This window comes from Crotalus tigris, unplaced genomic scaffold, assembly GCF_016545835.1.
Source record: "Crotalus tigris isolate CLP2741 ecotype Arizona unplaced genomic scaffold, ASM1654583v1 scf7180000018371.15429387391:27106975, whole genome shotgun sequence".
NCBI classification, from domain to species: Eukaryota; Metazoa; Chordata; class Lepidosauria; order Squamata; family Viperidae; genus Crotalus; species Crotalus tigris.
In genome coordinates this window covers 8294553-8320003 of record NW_024096970.1, presented here as the reverse complement: position 1 = coordinate 8320003, position 25451 = coordinate 8294553, and the positions used below count along the sequence as shown (strand labels likewise).

The following is a 25451-nucleotide window of genomic DNA, read 5'->3' as shown; positions in this document are numbered from 1 at the left end:
TCTAGATATTTTGTGTGCTATATTTCTATGCATGTAGAGATATCACATAGAATGTAATGAGAAATTCCAGAACAGGATTAACACCATCTATTTAATTGAAGAAAGAAATTCCTATTTTTCTTGCTTATAAGAAGGAAGTTTCAGTGATTGATTGGAGTGAATAATTTTAATGAACTAAATCTTATTATTCAGAGTCAAGGGAATCTCCAAATTATTTTCTTATTTGACTGTTGCTATAACTCCTACATACAGTATGCTCTAGTTATTCAGAACTGCAATTGGGCAAAAATAGTTGCATTTTTATGTAACAGTATGTAATAAAATTCCCAGAAATGTTTTCTCAAGAGAATATTTCCTCCAACTCAGAAAATTATTAGTAGTAATGTGCTCCGATGAATACAGATTTGATTTTGTACATTAAGCCACTATCAGTTAATCTTATAATCATTTATAAACGGTCTGTAGTTTATATTGGCCGCATTACTCTCTGTAATACTGTATAGTTTTCCTTTTATAATTAACTATTATATTATTTTGTTAGCTTCTGTTTTAAAGTGTTGGTGAAATAATTTTTAATTGAAGATCTTTAAATATTTGTTACTTTAAAATTATATATAAAACTTCTTCATACCTTAATAAATTCAGTGGAGGAAAAGTTAACTTTGACAACAGTGCATAAGTTTGGATATATAGACTATAGTTGACTCTATCTTTAATGCACCAAATCTGCACAGCATGCAAAAAAGTGTGCCACAATTCTGAATCCCCGTCTCCTTGATTTTGATTGTGCAGTTTCCTTGAATAATTATCTTGTTAGAAATTCTAGGAAGTAGTGAAATGTAATACGTTTATACTGTAGCATAAATTCTAGAAGTTTCAGTCATACTGAAATGACAAAAACTAACCAGAAATAAACAAATATATTTTAAACATTGTAATTCTTTGTGGCTATTCTGCTATTTACAACATCTGTTTGATCTCCACAGAAATTGTCAAAGGAAAAGTCAACAAAATATAAAAGTGTCATTTATGTATAACTGTGTTTGATTAATGATTACAAGTCTTATTTAAGCAAGACCTTGGATTCTGCCAAAAGTAAAAAAAAAAAAAAAAAAAAGACCTTATTTAGGTTTTTCTTTCCAGGCTGGTCGCCAGAAGTACTGGAACTGTGTAAGAAGTATTGGAACGATACAGTGGTTGCTATAGACTTAGCTGGAGATGAATCAGTTATTGCGGCCTGTTCAGACCACCGAAAAGCCTATGAAGTATGTTCAGTTTTATAGAGATAATCAGCCTAAGATTCCCAGAAAGGGTTCAGGACCAATCATACTTTTATTTTTCATTCACATTTAAATTCCCAAATCATGTTCAGATCAAAATTTCTACTTCCCATGTATAATACTAGAATACAATATCCAGATTTCAGTTACAAGTAACGTTTCAGTCTCAAATTGAAACATGTCTGGTTAAAACTCTGAGGAAAAGATTTATATGGTTGCTCCTCTGTTTTAGACTTCCCTTCTATTTATGCCTATTGCTGAAATGTTTTAGGGTTGTGTTTGTTTAAAAATGATCGGAAGAAATCCTTATGCCTTTTCTTCCTTTTGTTCCTTGAAACAGCCTTACTTTTTCAGATTTTGGCTGAGCCTGAAAAAATTCTCTACTGTTTTTTTTTTTTTTTGTCACATTATCTTAAAAGAGTGGGTTTCTCTTCCTTTTCCAAGTTTGCATAGCCATAGTACATATAGCATCACTAAGAACCTGGAACAAACCTAATCTTTTGAACTGGGAGGAGTAGAGGTTTCTTATTCAAAATTACTTTCCCACATGTGAAAGTAACCTACTTATCATTAGCCAGTCTCTTCTAAGTAAAGATTATTCAGGATGAGATGGCTATTCTTTCAGAAACATTCCTTGACACAAACTATTTTAATTTGCCCTTCATGGCATGTAGTATCCTGTGTTTATTTCCTCTAGAGAAAAGTTGAATTACATGTTATTTTTTATTTATTAGTTTCCAAAAGTACTAAAAATATAAATCTTTTTCATTCTAATGTGCTGATATTTTCTGCCATGAATTATCAAATTTAGAAGCAGGAGACTGTGAGTTCAAGCCCCACTTTAGCTATGGAAGCCAGCCAGGTGACTCTGGGTCAGTAACTCTCAGCCCAATCCACCTCATAAGGTTGTTGTTGTGAGGAAAATAGTCCTCGACTTAAAACAGTTCATTTAGTGAGCATTCAAAATTAACAGTGGGACTGAAACAAATAACATATGACTGTTTTTTACCCTGAAGTTGGGATAGTACTTTGAGGAAATGCTATCTGCTTCATTTCAGAAAAGCCTCTGTAGAAACTGTTCTACACAAGCCCTCTTGTGATTTCAAATGGTTCATTATTTGAACCATTTCTATTTCATCCTTTTAGTTTTTGATCAGGAAAGGCTTCCAAGGTCACTTAGAATCCATTTCCTTGTATTTACAATCTAAAAAGATGTGACATTTATGAAACATAATGGGCTTTGATTTATAGAGGAGGGAAATAGAACTGTAATGGAATCAAAGTTACAAGTTTTCTTATTCCACTTGCCTTCAAAACAATTCAAACTGTTAGTTTTCCAGCTGAGCTAAGAAAAGGTCCAGCTTACTTTCTCTTCCCTTACTACTCTTCGGTTTGGGGAACAGGGAAAAGACAAACCAGTGACTATCCCATAGTTTATATGTCTCTAATAGAACATTACCTATGTTTATGAAGAACTTTAAATTGCATTAGTGAGCACTCAAGACCACACAAATAGATATAGAAACAAGTTTTGATTTATATCAAAAATCTTGCTTTTATATCTAATTGAATTAAATATTTTTCCTCATTTTTCATTAAACTGTTTAGTTTGAATTAACCATAGTTCTCAATCAAGTGCCAATATTCAGTAAGCTCATTACAATTTGTGAAAAAATGGGAGGTGTATATTTTGCCTTAATATATTTTTAACAGTATCTTGAAGGATGCAATAATACATCAATCTTCTGTATATTTTCATTAACTGACATCGTTCATAATAATCTTTCTAGCTTATTGACGACATAGAAGCTCAGAAATATTGTACCAGATGATTGGAAAATAGTAATAGTAATTCAATTACAGTTACTTAGGTTTCTGTGTATTAATACTACGGTAGTATAACTTCTTTATGTATCTTCTTATTAAGCAATTGATAATGTTTGAAAAATGATATTTCTTTATAGAATATGTACTTGCATGGCCTTTTGTTAGTAATCTTATTCTTGGTATATGTTCTTCAGTATATGTATATATAAAAATATAATTGGCTTTAAAATTCATGCATAAAATGTGTTACTATAATACACACACACACACACACACACCAAAAATCTGACCCCTTAGAAAGTTCATTATAGAAATTACATTAAATATTTGAATTCATTGCTGTGTTCTTTTAAATACTTCCTGACTTGTTCGATGCATGATCTTTAAACATTCCTAAGTGCAATGTGGCCTCTGGAGCCTGGTTTTTGGTACACCATATATATGTGTATACATACATACATACATACATACATACATACATACATACATACGCACACATACACACACACACAGAGAGAGAGAGAGGGAGGGAGGGAGGGAGGGAGGGAGAGAAATGTGCCTTTGTGTGTGAAACGCAGCTAAAACTACCAACATTCTGAGCTTTGCATTCATTTTAATGATAGGATTTATTTGTTTGGCAATTCCATGTTTATCACCAACAGAATATGAAATAGCAGATACCTTCCACAAAAATGTGTTGTCTTCTTTAACAGCTGCAAATTATGGTTTCTATTTCCTGTTGATCAGGAAGCTGAAAGATGTGGTATTCATCGGACTGTTCATGCCGGAGAGGTTGGAACATCGGAAGTCATCAAAGAGGTAGGAAATTGTATCATAGAACCTGGGTGTCATCTGGAAAGCTGCCAGGTAGAACTAATGAAGAAAATTATAAAATCCTGTGAGGACTGTTTTCAATTTTTTTTTTAGGTAAAGAGGTAAAAGGAAAGAAGAGGTAATTTAAGTACCCCTCTGGTGATTTTTATAGCAACAGTAATTAGGATAGTTTTACAAAACATCTTGTCTTCCGACAAATTCAATCTTTGCCCCAAACTGTTTCTTAATCATTAATTAAGTATACGTCTTCATTCTCATCTCCTTCCATTTCCATCCATTATTCTACTTTCTGTTAAAAAAAATATTTAAAAAAAAATCAATCTGATTTTCTAGGATCAAACTGCAAACAATGTAAGATATTGCCAGCATTTTCTGTTATACAGAGGTGTATACTTACAGAACACTGTAGCTCAATTCTTTTCTGTCTAAATATGAATTAGAAAAATCCAGCTACACAGGCAAAGCAGACTATAAATGCCCAAGTCCTACTAGTACAGATAAAGGGAGATCTCATTACTTACAATATTGGTCCTTTTCTTGAAATCAGTTAATGATTTCTCTTAGTTTTAAACTACTTAAGCTTTGCTGTGTATCTCTTAAGTGGTTTATGCAAAAATGGTTTGAGGTTATAGTCTGAAGTATAAACTCTATCATTTGAGAATTCCCATATAAGAGAAACTCAGTTTGGTCTGAAAAAAATGAGTATGGGAAAGAAGTACAGGTGGTATGTAAATCTAAGGCATCCTCATTCCTAAACTGTACTCTTGAATTGCTATAAATGTATTTACACTGTACTTTATTTAATCTTTTTGTGCTAGATATTCATTAAATACCACCTAACTTTGTTGTTTTAGAATTGATGTGTCAATGATGTAAGTGACCTAATCTGCAAATAGTCATTTCTTCATATTTTTCCCTGTTATATCACTATAGGCAGTCAACATTCTTAAGACAGAACGAATTGGCCATGGCTACCACATCTTTGAAGATGAACAACTTTACAAACAGTTGTTGAAACAAAATATACATTTTGAGGTAATAGAATATCTCCTGCAAATATCTGTACGTACTTCCTTAACAACATTTAAGGACAAACAAAAGTATAAATAGTTTATACTGAGTCAGAACACTAATCAATCTGCTTTTCTGTGCTTTTTTTCTGCTTTTTTTTTTAGAAATGCTGAAGCTTTTGAACTTTTGAAATAAAATCTTGTGGTTTTACTCTGAATTAGTATGAATTTTATTTTGCAGTAGAGCATGCATATCATCAGTCTTCCTAAAAGACAAACCCTCCAAGCCTGTAATGTTTTTTACAGCAACTTTATTAAGTTTCCAAAAAAGATAAAGTACAAATTAAAAAAGAAAACATTAAAATAAAGGGGAAGGGATTAAAGGGGAAGAAATTAAAAAGTGACAAAAGAAAAAACAGAAAAAAATGATTTCCAACTTTCTTCAGTACAAATATATAATAGAATAACCTCTTAACTCTAAATTATAACAAAAACATCATATAAACAGTATAGAAACTAAATTATCCAACTCCCCCCAAAACTGCAGAACAAAATAAATTCTTATTCTAAATTTAAGCATAAACCTTAAAAATATACAATCTATATGTCAAGTTATGATAGATGAGACCAAAAAAATCAGAACTCTGAGGCTAGAGATTTCATCAAAAACATGCTTATTGGTTACTTAGTATAGCCACCGCCAAAAGTGAAACCAAGTCTGAAATCTCCTCCAAAGAGAAACACTATTACAAAGTTAAACTTCCCACCCCAATGCTATGTATCAGCTACGTTCCCCAATAGAATAGTTTGGCAGGCTTTCTAATCAAATGCTCATGCCCCAACCTAACTGAACCTTGGTTCCCATGGAACAGTAAAATGTTTAGACTAGCAGAAATCCTCAGCACCCCCTCCCATTCTTGTGGCAACCTAGAAAGAGCAAGATGGCTGCAGCCAGGTTTGTTCTAGACTTGAGATTATATATCTAATAATTATAATTATCAATATTTCTATAATCATAACAAATCCAATTATCAAATCCTAAAACTAAAACTTCATTTTTATCTTTCTAAAGCAAAAAAATTCAAAAATGGTCTCTAGGTAGAAACAAAGCTAAATAATTTTTTTTATCTTTCATCAAAGTAGTCAGTTCTGTCATCTTTGCCCGTTCCATTAATTTCACAATCCACTCTTTATTTGTGGACAAATAAGAAATAAGAAAAAATAAGGAAATAGTGAAAATGGCAAGTGGACAAATTTGGACATTGTTCCAGGTGGATACACTTTTTTTCTTTTTAACTATAATATTTTTAAGACGCCCAAAGGCAATTGATTTGTTAGCTCTGCAGTAAGCTACAACAAAAAAATTGCACAGTGGTACCTCTGTACTCATTGTTAATTGATTCTGGGAAGTGCAATGAATACCAAAATAATGAATACCAAACAATTTTTTCTCATAAACAATAATGTAGTGAGTCATAGGGTAGCTGACACCGACCAATTCTAACTTGTGCGTCAAGTACCAAAGAAACTAGGAGTATCGGGACAACATTTTCACATCAAAATGCACTGAGAACCAAATTTGATGAGTTTCAAAGCAGTTGAATACCAAAGTCCCATTGTATACAGTATTAATGTAAAGGGTATGTCAGTTTCTGTTCATTTAGGGATTCATTGAAGTGTACAACTTGACAGGCATGTGTAAACCTTTGGATGCAACTGTACATTACAAGATATACATAATGCAAGCCTGATCCTTATTTGTCACAGTGCAGGTTATAAATATATTGTCCTATGTGTAAACTTGATTGCTTAATGAAGCATTTTTTTTAAAAAAAAAAGAAAACCTCTAAACATTTCATGTCTTATTGTTTTGCTTTTGGGAATATCACTGAAGTATATCAATGTTTAAAGTTTGATTCCAAGAGACAAATCCATATATGATGGTTAGAGCTATCATATATAACTACCGTAGAATGATAAGAAGGCTGTCACATCCATACTATTGCATTTTACTGTAAATAAAAAGTGTAAATGAATTCTTTTGACAAGCATGATTTGGTTCTTGCTCTGTATCTGAATGATCTCAGATCTTTGAATTAACTATTCTTTAACTGGTATTTAATTATTCTTTTTCAACTGACAACAATTCATTCTTAATTTGATAGCTGTAGTTTACTCCATAATCTTTCTATGAAGAAACTGTAGAAATTGACTGTAGAGGTACAGATTAATAATAACAAATGCATTGTGTGCATTTTTCAGTTCATATGTACATTTTACATGAAGTTCACATAATTTTATAAGAAATATTTCAGGATGAACAAGAAAAATAGATTATTTGGTCTGAATTACTCTCAGCTGTTATGAGCTTTTTATAGAAAACATTCTTTCTGAAGTAGCATTTTCAATTTATTATTTTAATAAATATTTATTCACATAAACACTTTAAATGAAATCTATATTGAGCATCTTTATTTTCTCTGTACTTTAATATATAGCTCTGTCCATGGTCCAGTCATCTCACTGGAGCATGTAAAACCAGCTTTGAAGAACATCCCGTAATAAGGTAAGTTTTGTTGCTATTTCAAATAAATCATACTTCAGCTCACTTATGGTTCCTTTGGATTACTTTTGAATTTGCACTAAACTCTGTTATAAAATATTTTGAAAAGCTAGCAGCACCATTTTAGATTTTAGTAAATGTGTAACAAAATGCAGTAGGAAAGCTGGCTATTCTATATTTCTGCCCATGGATAATAAATCATTTAACTCTTCCATTTTTGTCTTTCCAGATTTATGAAGGATGGTGCAAATTATTCCTTGAATTCAGATGATCCACTCATTTTCAGATCTACGATTGACACAGACTACAGAATAGCTCGGGATCACATGAAATTTACAGAAGGGGAATTCAAGAAATTGGTAAGTTGGTCTGCTTTTCATATTGGCAATATTTTGCCCTTGTAATGTACAGCTTGTTTTGATCAATTTGTGTTAAAGTAAAATCTTCCAAATAAATTGAAATTACAGGCGTAGACATGGTTAATCTTTTCAAGGTTTTTAGAAATGGAAATATAGGCTTCAAACATGGTGATCACATCAAGACCTTACTGTGGAGAACAGAAGGAACATCTTACCATACTCCATTTGTAGAAAAATGCTAATATTCTTATTACCATTTAAATGCATCCTTCAGGTAATGGCTTCTTATGTAATTATATGCCCATTTTGGCAAGATGTGTCTTAGTATGCCATATGAACCTGCATGTTTTTACAAACTCTGAAAATTTAGATTAAAATAAAACCCTTACATCTGTCTGGGATATATTTATGAATAGAATAGAATGTATAGGGTTTCCTGCTTGAGCAGGGGGTTGGACTAGAAGATCTCCAAGGTCTATTCCTATTCCTATTCCTATTCCTATTCCTATTCTATTCTATTCTATTCTATTCTATTCTATTCTATTCTATTCTATTCTATTCTATTCTATTCTAATTTCAGACAAATGGTTGTCCAATCTCTTCTTAAAAACTTCCAGTGTTGGAGCATTCACAGCTTCTGGAAGCAAGTTGTTCCACTGATTAATTGTTCTGTCAGGAAATTTATTCTTAGTTCTACATTGCTTCTCTCCTTGATTACTTTCTGTCGATTGCTTCTTGTCCTGTCTTCAGGTGCTTTGGAGAATAGCTTGACTCCCTCTTCTTTGTGGCAACCCCTGAGATATTGGAACACTGCTATTATGTCACCCCTAGTCCTTCTTTTCATTAAACTAAATATACCCAATTCCAGCAACTATTCTTTATATATTTTAGCCTCCAGTCCCCTGATTATCATTGTTACTCTTCTCTGCACTCTGCATTCCTAACCTGAAATACTTAAGAAATTGGAATTAATTAAAAATAATGCTAATAAAATTATGTGGGGTCATTCATAAGCTACTGTTTCTTGTTAATTTCAGTACATATTATACTTTATTTTGATCATTTTCCATGTCTTTTTACTTGATGTGTGGATTGATTTTTTTTTTTTTGCTTCCTTAAAATATTTTCATTGATAAGCCTCAGATTTTTGTTCTATCCTAGCAATCATATCTTATTTCTCACAAATCTGTGCACATTCACAGACATTTTGTCCCTCTCATTTCCCTTTCCTTGTGATTTTTCGCTATTATTAGACATAGCAATGGCAATAGTACTTAGACTTATATACCACTTCACAGTGCTTTACAGCCCTCTCTAAGCAGTTTACAGAGTCAGCATATTGCCCACAACAATCTGGGTCCTCATTTTACCAAGCTCGGAAGGATGAAAGGCTGAGTCACCCTTGAGCTGGTCAGGATCGACTGTTGGCAGTCAGCAGAATTAGCACTCAGTATTGCATTCTAACCATTGCACCACCACAGCTCAACCAACATATGATTGGAAAATATGTAGTTTAATATCCCATGACCTCACTGTTATTGAGTTTGCATTACTGCAGCCTTAGAGCATTTTGCTGAGTAATAGGACTTTCAAGCTTTCTATTGTTTTGGGCTACTGCCAGTGAATCTTCTAATTGCTTAAATGACCTTTGATAGCAGTAATAGCAGTAACATGTTGGATTCTGAAGAACATAAACAGTCTATAAATTTGTACTGGGTTGTTTATTTGCTTTGCCCCAATATAAAAGCAGTCAAATCTGTAGCATGTGGCCTAATATATATAAATTTATCTCAGTATTTGAGCAATCTCGAGTGAGCTTTAAATTGGAAAAGTGCTTGCCTAAAAACCCATCTGTGGCATCCTTATGTTTGTTAACTCCATTTTAGACTTTTGTAAAAACACATTCTTTTCATTTTCAAAGATAAAAGCAACATGGTCAACCATTTAATTAAAATGGTACAGCCCACATTAGTGGAATATGATCACGCATGCCTTCAAGTTTCTTCTTCTTTTTTCAGAATATAAATGCAGCAAAGTCCAGCTTTTTGAAAGAGCAAGATAAAAAGGAGCTTCTGTACAAGCTATATGAAGCCTATGGGATGGTAAAAAGCAAAGAATTCTGAACTCTTCTGTACCGAGCATCAGCTTTTTTCTTGACCAACGTTATGCTTATTTTGCTTCTTGGAAGACAATGTGCAAACTTAGTATTACTACCTTGTTTACTCTTAATAACCACAGAACAGGGCATGTACAAAACAGTATTCTTATGAGGGTAGCTACTTTTAATTTTTTAAAGATGGAATATAAGGTGCTCAGATATCTAGAGATTGGAAATAGGAATACATTTATTGCAATTACATTCATTTAAGTTCCATCTCAGGTAAACCAAGTCTGCAGGCCATTATTTCAAAACTTTCCAGTAGGTCAAATGAACTGTTTATATGCAACAGCAGACAAAGCCTATCTCAGACATTTTTACAATCATTTTTAAAAACATAATCTGCCTCACTAATATATCTACAAGTGATGTCTTCTGTGCACTCCTATATTATCAAAAAGGAAGAAAGATCGTAAGTATTTTTACCATTGAATTTTTTTTTAGAAAATTATATTTAGAAAAACAAACAAGTTACCTTATCATTTGATTATAGACTGATTTTATTTCTGTACTTTATTTTACTTATATTAAATAGTAGTTCATGTTTTTCCCCATTTCATTCATTTCAGTGATATCAACAAAATAGAATATTTGATCCAGAGAAAGTTGTATGAGAGAAATTCTTGTAATGCTGATTCAACATTTGCTCTTCAAAAACCAGCCTTGCTTAAAATGTCTTATGCTGGAGATATGCCATGGGAAAAACAGTATTTTTAAAAATAGAATGTTATAGAATTTCTATTCATATAAGGATTTTATAGAAATGCAGATTTAAAGTTTTATTCCCACCTATTTACTGAGCCATTTGCCTTGTTTCTTATCTGTACTATACTGTTTAGTTTAATTGGGAATTATGTGATTTAACTAAAGCATACTGACACTTTGTTTTGTTTTGTTTTGATTGTTGAGATTATCAGAAAGGTAACATTATCTGATGGTTACCTTGTTTTAACTGGAATAACATCCAAAAAAGTAGACTAAATAGCTAGTACCAAACTGGCTATTTTGCTGGAATTTGTTCCCTAAGGAAATTGAAAAAACAAAATGGTTTAAGTGTAAGTGCTTCACTTTGACTGGAATCTAAGGAAAGCTGTAACCAAATACGTAGTTTGAACAGGAAAATACAGTACCAAATGCAAGTCTAAATCATAGCAATATAAAGCCAAGAATTCTCATTCCCAAATAAATATGATAGATGCCTTTAGTAATTGTAACTTTTTTATTTTGCATGTTTAATTATTTTTTTAAAAAATAAGCTATCTTTGAAGTCCCCATTTATCTACTCAGGAACTTAGATCCATGTTTTTATATTACAGTGTCAAAATCTTGCACATTTAAGGTTGAAGCTGGTATATTATAAAATTTGTCTCTTAGATTGATTTACATTTTTTATTGTAGAAAACCCAAAATACAACTTCTAAGGGCTTAGATCTCGTAAGTCTTATGTGCAAATCACACTGTTACTTGTTTCTCTATTCCTTGTAAGTAGCAACAACATGAATGTTGCAAGTGAGTAACCATTGCAACATCAAAGCATAGTAATTCTTGATAATAAAGAGAGAGTGGCAGTAAACACTCAACTGCTATTTCAGGAGCAGCTGCACATTTAGCATATTTCAGTTCAGAGAGACAAATCTAGCCACTTAAGATTAATTTGCTTAATTTTTCCTCCTCAATCAACAAAACATGACTTTACTTACTTTCTGGGTTTCACATTTCTAGATCTGAGGACTTATGCTTAGGACATTATGAAAGTGTGCTGAATAAGTGAATAATAGAGGTTGCTTGGAAAAATTAAGCCAAGTTTTGAAAAATAAAAATAAAAGTAGAAGTCTAACATTGCTGCCAGAACTTAAAACATTTAATTTGTAATATTTTTATATAACTCAACAAGACTGATCGGATGGTTAAAATATAAAATCCAAGTCCTTCTTGTATTTCTCATAATTTGCTCTGTATCTTTCATTAGTTATGTAGTGTTTTTTGTAATTTGTTAGAACTTGTCTCCAGACACAAACTGACATTGTTAGTACTTATTTTGTCTATAGAAATGATTGTGATTTGATTTGATTTAGTAATTTTTTTAAGTTTGTAATCAATGCTGAAGAACTCATACATGTTTGTGATACCATGTTATTGGTAACTACTAATAATGAAATTTTAAACATCAAAAGTTTGTCTCTGAGGAATAGTTTTTACATTAGTGTCATATGTGTGCGAGGTATAGACTTACTTATGCATACTACTTATTTCAGAAAGCGGCAAGCCAGTAAATACTGGTTTATATGAATGTTAAGTAAAATGTTCTTAATGTCAGTGGGCATATCGTCTATATTCAAGATTATATAAAACAATTGTTTTAATATTTTTGTAGTACCAATAAAACATTATACAGCTTATAAATGGTTTTAATGTTGTGATCCATGTTCTTTCTTTGTAACACAATATATCTTCAGAATTATTTGGAGGAAAGAGCAGAACATAACTCTTCATTTAATGAAATAAAGTCCATTTTCACTTAAAGGTATATTTCATTTTTATCTGCCATATCAGAAAAAAAAACATTCAAACCAAAATCAGCTTTGATTCTACAAATAAAATAATTAAACTTAAAAAAAAATAAATGAAAAGGAGAGTGTGGGTCTTTGTTTCAACTTTCACTAGAAAATATATAGATGTTTCATTGCTTTTAGTAAAACAAGAAGCAAAAAAAAAAACTTCTATTAAGCCAGAAGAGGCCTAAATTTTTCGTATTGCTCTCAGTGACATAATAATATACAGTACAGCATTTTTTCTAACAAGGCTTAAGCTTTTATAAGCTATGGCTCATTTTATTAAATGCATAGAGTGCATAATAAAAATTGTAAGTTGGAAAAGATACTACCAGACTCCTGATTTTTTGCTACCACAGTCGAACTTGGCTGTTTTCCTACAACTTTCCTAACTTTACAAAAAAGTATTTGGAAGCAGGTAGGTAGCACTCTCTTCAATGAAAAATTTTGATTCTGTTGATATAATCTAAAACAATTGCTTTTTTTGCAGCTATATCGGACTGCTGGCTCATACTATTTGTATTCAGATAGTAATCTAAGGTTTTCTTATGTAATATTACCCAGACAAGTGTTGTGCACCTGAATCTCTGCACTTGATTACTTTTTCTCTAAATAAGAATTTTGCTTTTGTCTCAATAAATTCTATTATTTCCAGTCCATTTCTCTACCCTGACGAGTTTACCTTGAATTTTATTTCTGACTTCTAGGGCATTAGCTTTCTCGCCAAATTTGTATTATTTGTAAATCTGATAAGCTTTTGCTCTATTATTGTGTAAAGCAGAATATGGTGAATTGAACTAGAGCAATACAAGAGCACTATTGCCAGCATTAAGCTCAATTATTTAATGAGGTTCATACTGGTGAAATGTCTGGTATATTATATCCTATAATTCCCATGTTCACAGCTTAAAAGATCAACTGGGTCTGGGATTTGATATATTTATTGTGGAGGACACAATAAACCATCTAAAAATCTACAAGAGATAGAAATAAATAGTTTAAATTTACTAAATGAACAAAATGCACCTTTTACAATAAAATCTGAAGTACATATTATGGAAATGTTGTTTATTTGTACAGAAAATAGCCGTTTAAGGCTCTCTAAGTGGCTCAGGTTACCAGAACACATCTTATTTTGTAGCATTACAGAAAGAACTGGAGGCACCAGTTACTTGCCACACAAAGTGACTATGACATCCAGATGGCTTCTGAAGAGATCTCTAAGTAAAGATCTTTCCGTTGCAGTTTGATTTCTTAGCATATACAGTACTATCAAGTATTGTTATCCAGGCTTCCACCTTCTGCATCCTAAATCAGAAATTTGAGCTATCATTCTTCCTTTCAGGAATCAGTCCAGGGTCCTTTTCACAAGCAACTTCCTTTCCTTGATTTCCTGCCCAAAAAAAAAAAAAAAAAAAATGGAAGTTTTTTTTGATCTAATAAATGCATCCAGTAAAAAAAATTGAACATAAATGTTATTTGCCTACAATTATTTGCATTGGGAGAAGTATTTTATTCCAAACTGGCTAATTCAATATAGGACTTTTACAGAGAGAATTCTTATTTAGAAATTCTCATGTGGAGATTGGATACTGAATTGCCTCCTTGGTGCAAATTGTTATACATGAGTTTATAGGAATGGGAGAAGTCCAGTACAAGATATGTGAATTAGACTGCTTAGTTTTAAAAGATTTAAATATTGGGCACAGAAAAAAAATCTAACAAGATAAAAACCTATATATTATTATCACAAGGAAGAATAGAGTAATATTACTCAAAAGAAGGGATACTGACAAAAGAAACCACAGAGGAACAGAACCTTTCACTGAACTGATGACAAAAGATATAATAGGCTCTTTATATAAAGATAGGAAGATGTGGCATGTTCCTTGGAATTTGAATGATTGGCTCAGAAACCTGATAATCATGATAATGACATGCCAGCAAATACGATATTGCATAATATACAAATTGCGTAAACATTCAAACAAGCACAATATGAATTATAACATTTACATCTGAGCTTCCTGAATGATACTGCTCCTTGAAAAGCTCTGAATGAACAAAGAAGTTCACCTTCATCTGCAACAGAAATATCCATGGTATTTGCTAGTTTCTCCAATTTAATGGCAGCTGCATCTCCCTGAAGGTCATGAACTGCATTTCTCCGACCAGTCCGATCACAGCTAATGAAGTCAGCATATGAAGGCTCAGTCTCCATCATCTCACCAACATTGTATGTGGCAGACTCCCTAGGTAGCAGATACGTGTAGTACAGTAATAAGATATATTAATGAGTATACATTCTTATTAAAATATATTAATCACATGAAACTAGATAGTCACCAGATATGACTGATATAAAAAATGGAATATACAGTAAATCTAACAAAAAAAAATTGCTGGGAGGAAAAAGGATAGAATGTCAGCATTAAATCCTACTTCCTATCTTTTCCCTTAGAATTAGAATAAAAAGAATTGGAAGGGATCTTTTAGGTCGTCTAATACAACCCTCCCCCCCGCCCAAGCAGGAGACCCTACACCATTTCTGACAGATGGCAGTGCAGTCTCTTCTTTTTTTTTTCCAAACAATTTTATTGATTTTTCCATTTTTACACCAGAACGCTTGAGAAACAACGTGGAGATAGGGTAATCAGTTAGGTACAATAACATCTTATATATATAGCTCAAATAATGCTCCTTAAAATTTCCCTCTCTAACAATTAGAATAATATAGTCAAACTAATACATTTCTAAATAAAATTAATTCATTAATACCTTCCTAAATCAGAATTCAGTTAATCAATAGAAGTTATCAGCAACATTTCATCGATGTAAATCAAACCCTGTTTTTAGGTTTATTAATTTCCAAATGCCATATCTAACTTAGCCTTAAACAAAAATATTATTTACAATTCGGGTGTCCATAATTTCTCTTATTTAAGCATATTATTTCCATAATTACATTCTTACATTTCTCAACTATATTCTATTTCTTATTCAGTAGTTCTTCATTTATTAATTTCATCTCTTCCATCATTACAATCTTTTTTATCATTATAGCTCCACAAATTAGCTATCATATCTAATAATAAAAAAGCATAGGAAAAATAGAAAAAAATAATAGAAAGAAACAAAAAGAAACCAAGAAAAAGAAAAAAAAATCTATTATTCCCAAAAATATATTCTTACTATATTTCAATATTAAATTCTAAATCTTATCCTAAAAACACCTTTTAAAAATCCAAATCCAAATCAATCCACATCTCTATAGAGCCATTGCAACCCATAAATGTAATCTTAAATTCCATATTTATGTCTTATTCTAGCTTTCTTTCTGTTCCAAATGGGTTTCCATAGTAAGGCCTCTAAGTCCACAAATAAAACTCCCTCCATTACTTGCCGTAACGCATAAATCAGGGGAGAATCTCCCATTGTCCATTTTAATAGGCTAGTGAAAAAGCTGTAGTGAGATTCTCAATAGCTCGTGGTTGAACATCCATCTTCATCTTTTTTGAAGTTGCGTCCAGTTTAATTACAGTCATTTTTGAATCATCTCAATAGATTGTCTATAAATACATTGCGATCGCCGAATGGGGTTTTTGCCAACGAGGCTGCTCCTAACTCAGGCACTGCATCCATGGGACATTGCTCTCAATCGGCTTTTCACGCCTATCTGGTGGATTCTTCTCCACCGCAGAACTCTGACTCGGGCCTACCAAAACAGGCCAGCCATAGGGAAATGGACAAAGGCTTGGGCCTACCAGAACAGGCCAGCCTTCATGAACCGGCTATACCCGTATCGGACGGGTCACACAGCCCCGGTCTGCCGAGCCTGGCAGGCAAGCTTGCAGATCGGAAGCTAGCAGCAGCTCCAAGACGCTCAAAGCGGGCGAAAGGCCCTCCGAAGTTTTGAAGGACTACGTGAGGTTTTTGTCATTGCAAACTTAAAATGCTTATGTAGGTTTTTGAACTTTTGAATACCTATGTACTTAACAATGCTTTGTAAGTGTCAAAGATCTAGGGGGAGCGGTGTAATGTATTGTATTAAATTTATGGAACAGTGGCAGAGATCTGTGCAAGGACCGTTAGCAGACCATGTGGCCTGCTAGCCAGACTTGCTGTCTGCAAGGTTGATTAGTATGCATTTGAGTGGGAGAATACGGTGCATTCATTGGCTGACGCTGCCCAAAGCTGAATGTATAAATAGGAGCGGAGCCATGCTTGTTAGTTTCTGTTTTGACCTTCAGTAAAGAAGTACCTGTTTACTACTGCTGCCTCTTCAATGCTGAACCAAGCAGAAAACAACACCATTCAGATCCAAACAAATATCATTTTTAATATATACACAGAAGAAAAATACATCCATAAACATCTGAAAAGCAGCTTACAGTAATTAATACCCTGGTTTTGCCCAGCTATACTAGTTAGGCAACTGTGGCAAGTATGAGGTATTTATGATTGAGGCTAAATATAAGTTCAAGATCTTTGGTAGAAATTTCCTGAAACTCTACATGTTCTGCTTGGCCACCACCAGTGATATAAAAAGCAACATCTCAAATATATGGCTGAGCACCTTAGAAGGCTCTAAAACAATTCTGATAAGGTGCTCACATTATAGAATTAAAATGCTTTCACAATTTTTTCTCCCTTGTGAGACAGCACAATACAGATGAACACTCTTGGCAAAGAAGACAATAAAATAGTTCAGGAAAAGAAATAAAGAACTTCTTGCCCTAGAAACACCAGTTAGGCATCAAAAGGAAGTGAATAGGACAGGAATGCAAAGAAATATTTTGGAGATTAAATGATTCATACCAACAATTCACAAAAATAATGTGCTCGTGGGTAGAAGGAAAATATTTGCATTTAGACTGAAAGGAAGCTACAGAGCTCAAAATAAGGAATACAAATGATTCACTGAACTCAAGTAGGATAAAACTACAAATAAAAGCAAAACCATAGACTCAAAGTTGTTATTACCTACAATTGCATTTATTTTTTTTAAAAAATCACAATAGGTAAGATTAACATAGTTTCCTTGTAGTCTCAGAAACTATAATAGAATAATTGCAAGCTTAATATTCATGTGCACTCTTAGTTTATTCAGATTTTGAATTGTTAAATTATTATTATTCACATTTTAAAATCAATAATTGCAAAGAAGAGAAATAGGTTCACGAAATTGATAAGCCTCATCCAACTTTCTTCTCAAGGTACTATAAAATGTAGTATTAAAAGTTATTGTACCTTTATCTAGATATTAATTATATTAAGAGTTAAATAGTTATCAATAGTTTTAAAAATATTAAAATATGTGGTAATACTAGTTCATGCGACAATGTGTTATTTGAAAACAATAAACTAATGGCATCTTAAAGACTAATGCATTTCTTTTGATTATTGGAAACAGCATTTTTATGAGGTGGATAGAAAGTTTGTTACTTCTTAAATAAGAACTCTTTAAGAGGATAAATGTTGGACTCAACTTTGAAATCTTGGTTTTGATTTTAAAATTGTGGTTGTAAGTTTTCACATGTTAGAATCGGTGCATGTTTGGCCAGCAGATGGCAGTCCTGAATTACTGTTTTCTCCTCCCTACAGCCAATACTATAACATATGTGGAATCTTGACTCAATCTCAATGTTTCATAAAACAGTTTTGACAAAACAGAATAAATGAGCTGGTTGAACTGCGTGGAACTGTTTTGAAAATAGATTCCCATATGAAATGATAATATGTTTTTGTTTTTAAGCAGAAATACTGTATGTATGCATAGGACTTGGTAATGTCAGAAGTAGAGAAGGAAGAAAATCTACATATCTAGTGTCATGTGTTAAACACTTTTTCCTGAGGTTTGAGATGATAACAAAATTGGTAGAAAGAAAGTAGATCCCAGAAAATGAACCCAAAGATTGTTGAACCCAAAGATTGGAAATCTTAAGCAAAGCAAGATTCTCAGAAGATATCTGAAGAAAATAAACTACTAAATAATTAAGATCTGATTAATTTTACAGTTATTTTTGGCTCAATTTAGCAACTTAACAAAATGAAAATCATCACCTGAAAATCTTACAGGAAAGCCACCTTATATCAATCAGTTTGCAATATGAAATGAGTTTACTCCAAAATCATCTCCTCCTCCTCCTCATCATCATCATGTTTTGTCAATATTAACGCAAATTCTTGCAAAGAGCATATCATTTGCACTAGATGCTAATCAACAAAGAAATTGTAGATACTTTTCTCTCTATCATGAACCCTGACTTCACAAATCAACATTTAGCCTCATTTATCAAGATTCTTTTGATGTTCTCAAATAACACCACTCCTGGATCAGGCTTTGAATTCAGCATTCTATGTCATTCCAAAGGATTTCAAGAAATTAACATGGCTAGAAAATAACTATTCCTTCTCCCTCCCCCCCCCAAATATATATTGCTTGTATTTAGAGACAGTATATAGGAGTATACTGTATTAGAGGAGAAAAGCAAACTTTTAGTTGACAGGGACCATATTTTTACCCATCTACCAAGGGCAATAAGGATTGGAATAATAACATAATGTAAGAATGGGGATGGGAATTTTGGCCCAAATGTATCTCCTTTGGCAGAGCATCAGGCTAATTCATCATATCTGCTTATTAAAGATTCTGAATGATGACCAAAAAACAATTAACTAGAAAGGCATATGGAGCAATTTAGTGAATCAAAATTCAGAAAGGAATGTGCTATGACCATACAGTATACTAGCAACTTATTAATTAATATGCAGAATGGATTAAGAGAAATACTGGATATAAAGAAATAGAAACTGAAATTAAAATTGCTAGATGACACCTTCATATGTTGTTGAAGGAAAAAGAAAAAATTGCAAAAACATCTGTTTTACTCAATTTCCACCCAAACTCAGTGGAAAGTATTGTGATAATTATTTAGGGACTTGGCACAAAATTTTAATATCCTGATTTTTTTACTTCCTTTCAGGAACAGCAAAAAGAGGACTTTGGGACTGCATGCTGTTGGTCGGTTATCCACACCTGATTTAGAGTTATAAATTACTGTATATTCCAGCATATAGGGCGACCTGGCGTATAAGACTACCCCTAAGTTTGACGTCGAGTCGCAAGATGATCGATGCCGAGTCGCAAGACGATCGACGCCGAGTCACATGCCTAGAAAGTCGTCTTATATGCCGGAAACTATGTTATTTCTGGCATATAAGACGATTGACGCCGAGTCGCCTGCCTAGAAAGTCGTCTTATACACCAGAAACTACCTTATTTCCGGCATATAAGACGACTCGGCGTATAAGACGACCCCCGAGTTCGGCGCCTGTTTCAACGCTCTCAAAAGTCATCTTATACGCCAGAATATACGATAATGCCTTTGAATATCAATATTTGTCTCAATGTTGTCAACAGCTATTGAAAGGCAACCTGTCTATGGATTTTTTTTTTGTTTATTGCTTGTTTATTTTAAAGGCTTTCTAATGATCACTAGCTATCACCTTCCTTTTTGTGATGAGTTCTGTAAGATAATCCAAGCATATTCTTTTACTCTCCCTTACCTTCTGATGTTCTGAGTGTTTGGGTGCTCCTCTTTTGCCTCAGTTTTGCAGTGAAGACAAACACCTTCTGCATCTAACATGTCTCCATTCATGTCGACATGGCACTTCTGACATTGTTTGAGAAACGTTCCCTTTCTGTTTTCAGACATTCTAAATGTTAACTTGGTCAACTCAGCTCTTGGATTTACTGCAGTGAATGGGAATGTGGAAAATTTATATCAACTTAAAAATAACAGTTATTTTGGTCATAGCAGTTGCATCCATTTTAATAGGTAGGATCCATAATATATTACAGTTCAGCATGCTTAAGTCTACTTGCTAGACCATAGTATAGGCAACCAAATCATTGGACTTTGAAATCTCTCATTTTTTTCAAGAACAAAACTAAAAATATTTACTCATCTAGGGAAATAATAATAGTTGCTCTGTTCCTGAGAATAAGTAAAATAGTTATTATGACTTTACCCTGGTAATATTCACCCTGGCATGAACCCAGCTAATAATGTCTTCTTGAATCACCCACATTTTTGTGCCACTGTAACAATGGTAAGACAGTCATTATATTAATGGCTGAGTTATGCTAAAAGACTCTTTAAGATACTCCTGAAAAAATAAACTTTTTCTTCTGCTCTGCCCTCAAAAATTTAAGTCATTGTTTTAAACACCCTTTATCAAAAGCATGCTTAACATTGTCATGTGTAGGGTTAGGTGTCTTTCTCTCTGTGTATGTGTATATGTGAGTGTGTGTGTTTTTCTATACCATTTTGCCTTCTTTATTAAAATAAATTACTTTTCTTTTATTAGACATGTATGTGATAAATAAAAGACAATCATTCAGGAAAGCATTAGTAATTCAAAACAAATTGCAGCAGCAAAATGTATGAAAGGGCACAATGCATACTACATTCCACTTTATTGTCCATAAGGGCTTAAGACAAGGTCCTCTCCCAATTGCAAATTTAATTCATGAACTCAAGAGGGGCTTAAACCCCAAGAATTATTGCAACAACCCACATCAAGATAAAAATAGGGACCAAACAAGTACACAAATACCAATGTTTTCCCAGATTGCTGCTGTTAGCAAATGCAGCAACGGTGACACAGTTATAGAATAAAACGGACATTTCATTCTAAAATTCCCTTGGCTATTTTCTCCAGCAGGGCATGTTATTCTTCCAGCCTCTGCTTTGGAGTGCCCTTGGCAATGTGTGCCTTCTGTTCCAGGCTTATTTTCTACCCTTACCTCGGGCCTGATTATTGCAGGATCTAGTGTCAGTCTGAGGCCCTGCTCTTTCCAGAGCCCCCCCTACAGAATAAAGGGAGCACCATGGCAACCAAAGGCTTCGTTCCACAGGAGAAAAACAAGCCAGGTCTCTAATTAGGCCTTGTGCTGGCTTCGAGGCAAATAAGTTTGCAGAACTGCTTCCTCATCAACCTAGCTCTGTTGATCCCACTTCAGACACAGAGAGTGGACCTCTTTCTCTGTGTACATCCCCTTCAAATGTCCTGGCAGATAAGCTCCAACAACTCCTATGGTCAAGCCACCTGAAATTCACCCATGACTCTTGAAACTCTGGAGTTCAAAACAGAGTCATTTGCAAAATTCAGATGCTTGGCAATTGGTTCATACTTATGACCATTGCTATGTCCTAAGATCATGGGATCATCTTTTGCAACCTTTTGACAAGCAAAATCAATGGGTAAGCCAGATTCACTTAACAACCATATTACTAAATTATCGCCTGCAATGATTCATTTAACAACTGTGGCAAGAAAGGTAATAAAATGGGGCATAACTCACTTAACAAATGTCTCACTTAACAACAAAAATTTGGGGCTCAATTGTGGTCCTGCGTCGGGGACTACCTGTATTATCTGCCAGTTGTGAATTCAAATATGTTTCACTGCTATTGCTCTGGAGACAGACTTTACATATGTACATCAAAGTCATTTTCCTTATCTTCTATACTAGTCTACAATCTCTCCATATGAACTAATACAGATGGTTTCTTCACCACTCATGCCCAGAAGAAAAGCTTTCCAAACTGGAGTAGGGTGGGTGTTACAAAGGATAGCATCATAATAGGAAAGACATGCCTCCTGGGTTCTGCTATGACATTGTTTTATAGAGAAGACACATAGCATCCCCATTCTGTCAAATCTTGTAGGACAGATAGTTTCAATGCTCAAAACTATCATAAAGACAGAACAACAGATTTGCTCCTGCCATTGTGTATACAGTTTAGTCAGAATGTTCCTTGCAATCCCTCTCCTACAGATACCCCCCCCCCCCAAATTAGAAGTCATTTCATAAAATCATAGGGCTGGAGGGACATTAAAGATCTTCTAACCCAATCTCCTGCCCGAAGCAAGAGTCTTTATATCATCCAGAACAAATATATGTGCAATCTTTTTTTGAAAACCTTCAGTAAGAGCACCCACAACTCCAGGAGGCAAGCTGTTCCATTAATTAATCATTCTCACTGTCAGGAAAATTAACTTTATTTCCAAGTTGGATCGCCCTCTGACAAGCTTCTACCCATTGCTTTTTGTCCTGTCCTCAGGTGTTATGAAGAATAAATTGACCCCTTCTTCCCTGTGACAGCTCTTGAAGTATTGGACAAGTGCTGTCATGTTTCCCCTAAGCCTTCTCTTCATTAGGCTAATCATACCGAGTTCCGTTAACCATTCATCATATGATTTAATCTCCAGACTCTTTACTTAGTCTCTAGACCAGCGGTTCCAACCTCTTCTATACCCAACACCCCTAGAATGCTTCTGATATATTCTTGCACCCCTTACAAAAGTTTGAAATAACGGCAACAAATTATGCGTATACACTATAATTTTGAAAACCGAAGTTTTTGCACCCCCTAGAATATCATCTCACACCCCCAGGGGGTTTGAGCACCCCGGTTTATTTATTTATTTATTTATGAGACTTATATACCGCTTTAAGTGCAAGCACTCTCTAAGCGGTGTACACCAGTAAGCAATGTATATATATATTTACATTGCCCCCAACAATCTGGGTCCTCATTTTACTTACCCCGGAAGGATGGAAGGCTGAGTCAACCTTGAGCCGGTGAGATTTGAACCGCTGACCTGCTGAACACAGTCAGTTAAAGTGGCCTGCAGTACTGCACTCTAACTGCTGCGCCACCTCGGTTGGGAATCCTTGTTCTAGACCCACACATTTATAACTTCTGAAAAGAATATCTGAGATGTATTTTGGTTAGGGATCAAATAAGTTAGCCAATTATGCGCTACTCTTCCCAAAAGGAAATGTGTCACCTAAAAGATAGTAAGGGGAAACAGATTTGCATACCATTTGAGTGTGCTTATTTGCATATGCATCTCAGAAATACCAGCCTCTGACCTATAGGTCTGTAGATCTCTATTGAAGTCTATAGTCTAGTGCAGGGGTAGGCAACCTTGGCTCTTTTATGACCAGTGGACTTCAACTCCCAGAATTCTGAAGTCTAGTGGAAGAACATATACAGTATTTTGTATGCAGAAAATTCTCATTGAAATCCCTGAAATTTAGTTTAAAAAGTTTTCAGCAGGCACCAATTATCTAAGTATGCAACAGCGTCTACTACTAGGAAACACTGCCATTCATAATGGACCACTCCTACTGCTTGAAATAGCTCATGATAGGCCCTCCCAAGCTTGGTACTCCACTTATCCACTTTCTCTAAGGTGGCTTGGAACTTTGTCATTTCATCCTTAAAATTCACCATCATTCAGGCTAAATTTCACTGAAGGCTTTTGCCCTTTACCCCACCCGCACCCTCTTTAAGACCAAAAATAGGCCCAAAATGTTCCCTTTGCCCAATATTGTGATACCATGATGTCATCAACAATACTATCTCTGGCTCCTAGGAGAAAAACAACATAAAATGCTCACCTCCAAACTAGAATTAATCATGTCAATTTCTCTTCCATTCTATCTTGCATCTCGATATTTTCTGTCTCAGATGAGTGCTGTTGTTCACTTTCATGAGATTATCCAGGTTTTAGAAACTGCATTATTGAAGCCTGGCAGATTTCAGGCCTCTCTACTAGATCCCAGTGATTCCCTTCAAAGAGTCCTCACATTAAGTCCCCAAATTAAACTAAGGAGTTTCATCTTTGTAAATAAGAAATGAATCTCTTTTCCCCAATTCTTGACCTGTGAGAAAATGAATTTCACTTTGTCTGTAGGAAAGTAGGAAACTCCCTTCACTCTACAGTTCTCCATCTCTTAGTAAACAGAAATAAAACAGTGCCCATGAGGGTATCACTATGGGAAAAGGTTTTGCCAAATGGCAACATGGAGATTTTTATTCTCTGAAGACATGATTATTGTTATTCCTTTATCTTCTTGATTAAAAAAATATATAAGCCAGCAATCTTTCTCTTAACTGCCATTGAAAGAATTGAACAATTCCAGTTTTGGAATACATTGTTAGAAAATTCTCCATACATATTGCTTTATGTGGCAAGAATATATACTAATCTAGCTAGGTTATATTCAGGCAATTCACTCAAGTGTTGACATCACATGATAGATTATTCATAAGCAAAGCATTAAGGCTATTAATTAATTATGTATAGAAGTTGCAGAATGTGGAGTCCATTATAATGTACACAGTGGAAAATTGCCCTTAAAACAGTAAGATGGCCAACCTCTTGAATACCTGACTTAATTTTATTTCTGTACAGGACAGCTCACAAATGTCTAGTGTCAGCATTTTGAAGTTCTGAAAAATTCTTTGAGCAAAGGGAAAAAGAATATTATAAGCAAGATCGGCAGTATATAAATTTAATAAATTAATAAATAAAGCATGATAAAAATTCCTAAGGCATTTAGTTCTTAGTAAATAGATTTTTAGACCAACCATCTGTGATTCCAAATGCTAAAGTAACCAGATTTGAATCAGAAGTTGTATCTACAATAGAAAGTTTCAAATTCTAAACAATTGGTGAATCACAATTAATTGATAGATATGCAGTTACTAAACTCTAGAATTGTACAGGGTTTCTTAATTTATTTTCTAAACTCCTTGGTATGAATGAAACTGAAAGTATTTTTCTATTTGATCTAGCACTGTCAGTGGGACCTAAAGTAAACATCTTTTTGAGGTAGTTTAATTTAGACTTTGCCAAACTGATCAAATGTGTTCATTTCCCAAAGTTCTCAGTCCACAAGGTTTAGCCATATTTGACAAAGATTATGGGACTTCTGCAGCATTATGGATGAACTCAGTTAGAGAACTGATGGGATGTACCTTTTGATGGCACATAATCCATCCAT

The 25451-nt window shown here is 33.8% G+C and overlaps 2 protein-coding genes across 5 annotated transcripts in view; one reads left to right on the top strand and one right to left on the bottom strand.

The window, feature by feature from the left end:
- ADA (adenosine deaminase) overlaps positions 1–12434 on the top strand; it is a 30442-nt gene extending 18008 nt beyond the window's left edge. The window contains exons 6-11 of the mRNA XM_039351289.1: positions 1144–1265; positions 3855–3926; positions 4875–4976; positions 7450–7517; positions 7744–7873; positions 9892–12434. Of these exons, the coding sequence (XP_039207223.1) occupies positions 1144–1265; positions 3855–3926; positions 4875–4976; positions 7450–7517; positions 7744–7873; positions 9892–9996 (599 nt within the window). The 3' untranslated portion in view covers positions 9997–12434. The remainder of the gene's footprint in view (positions 1–1143; positions 1266–3854; positions 3927–4874; positions 4977–7449; positions 7518–7743; positions 7874–9891) is intronic.
- The window catches only part of PKIG (cAMP-dependent protein kinase inhibitor gamma), a 30722-nt gene continuing 15735 nt past the window's right edge, over positions 10465–25451 (bottom strand). Inside the window, exons 1-4 of one of the 4 annotated variants that reach the window (XM_039351297.1) lie at positions 24063–24562; positions 20153–20339; positions 14660–14835; positions 10465–13976 (exon numbers count right to left, since the gene is read on the bottom strand). In XM_039351297.1, the coding sequence (XP_039207231.1) occupies positions 13897–13976; positions 14660–14835; positions 20153–20301 (405 nt within the window). In that variant the 5' untranslated portion in view covers positions 20302–20339; positions 24063–24562 and the 3' untranslated portion in view covers positions 10465–13896. Of the gene's footprint in view, positions 13977–14659; positions 14836–20152; positions 20340–21395; positions 21793–23201; positions 23955–24062; positions 24563–25451 lie in introns of those variants that run through there. The other 3 variants (XM_039351294.1, XM_039351295.1, XR_005557670.1) reach the window with 3 other exon arrangements.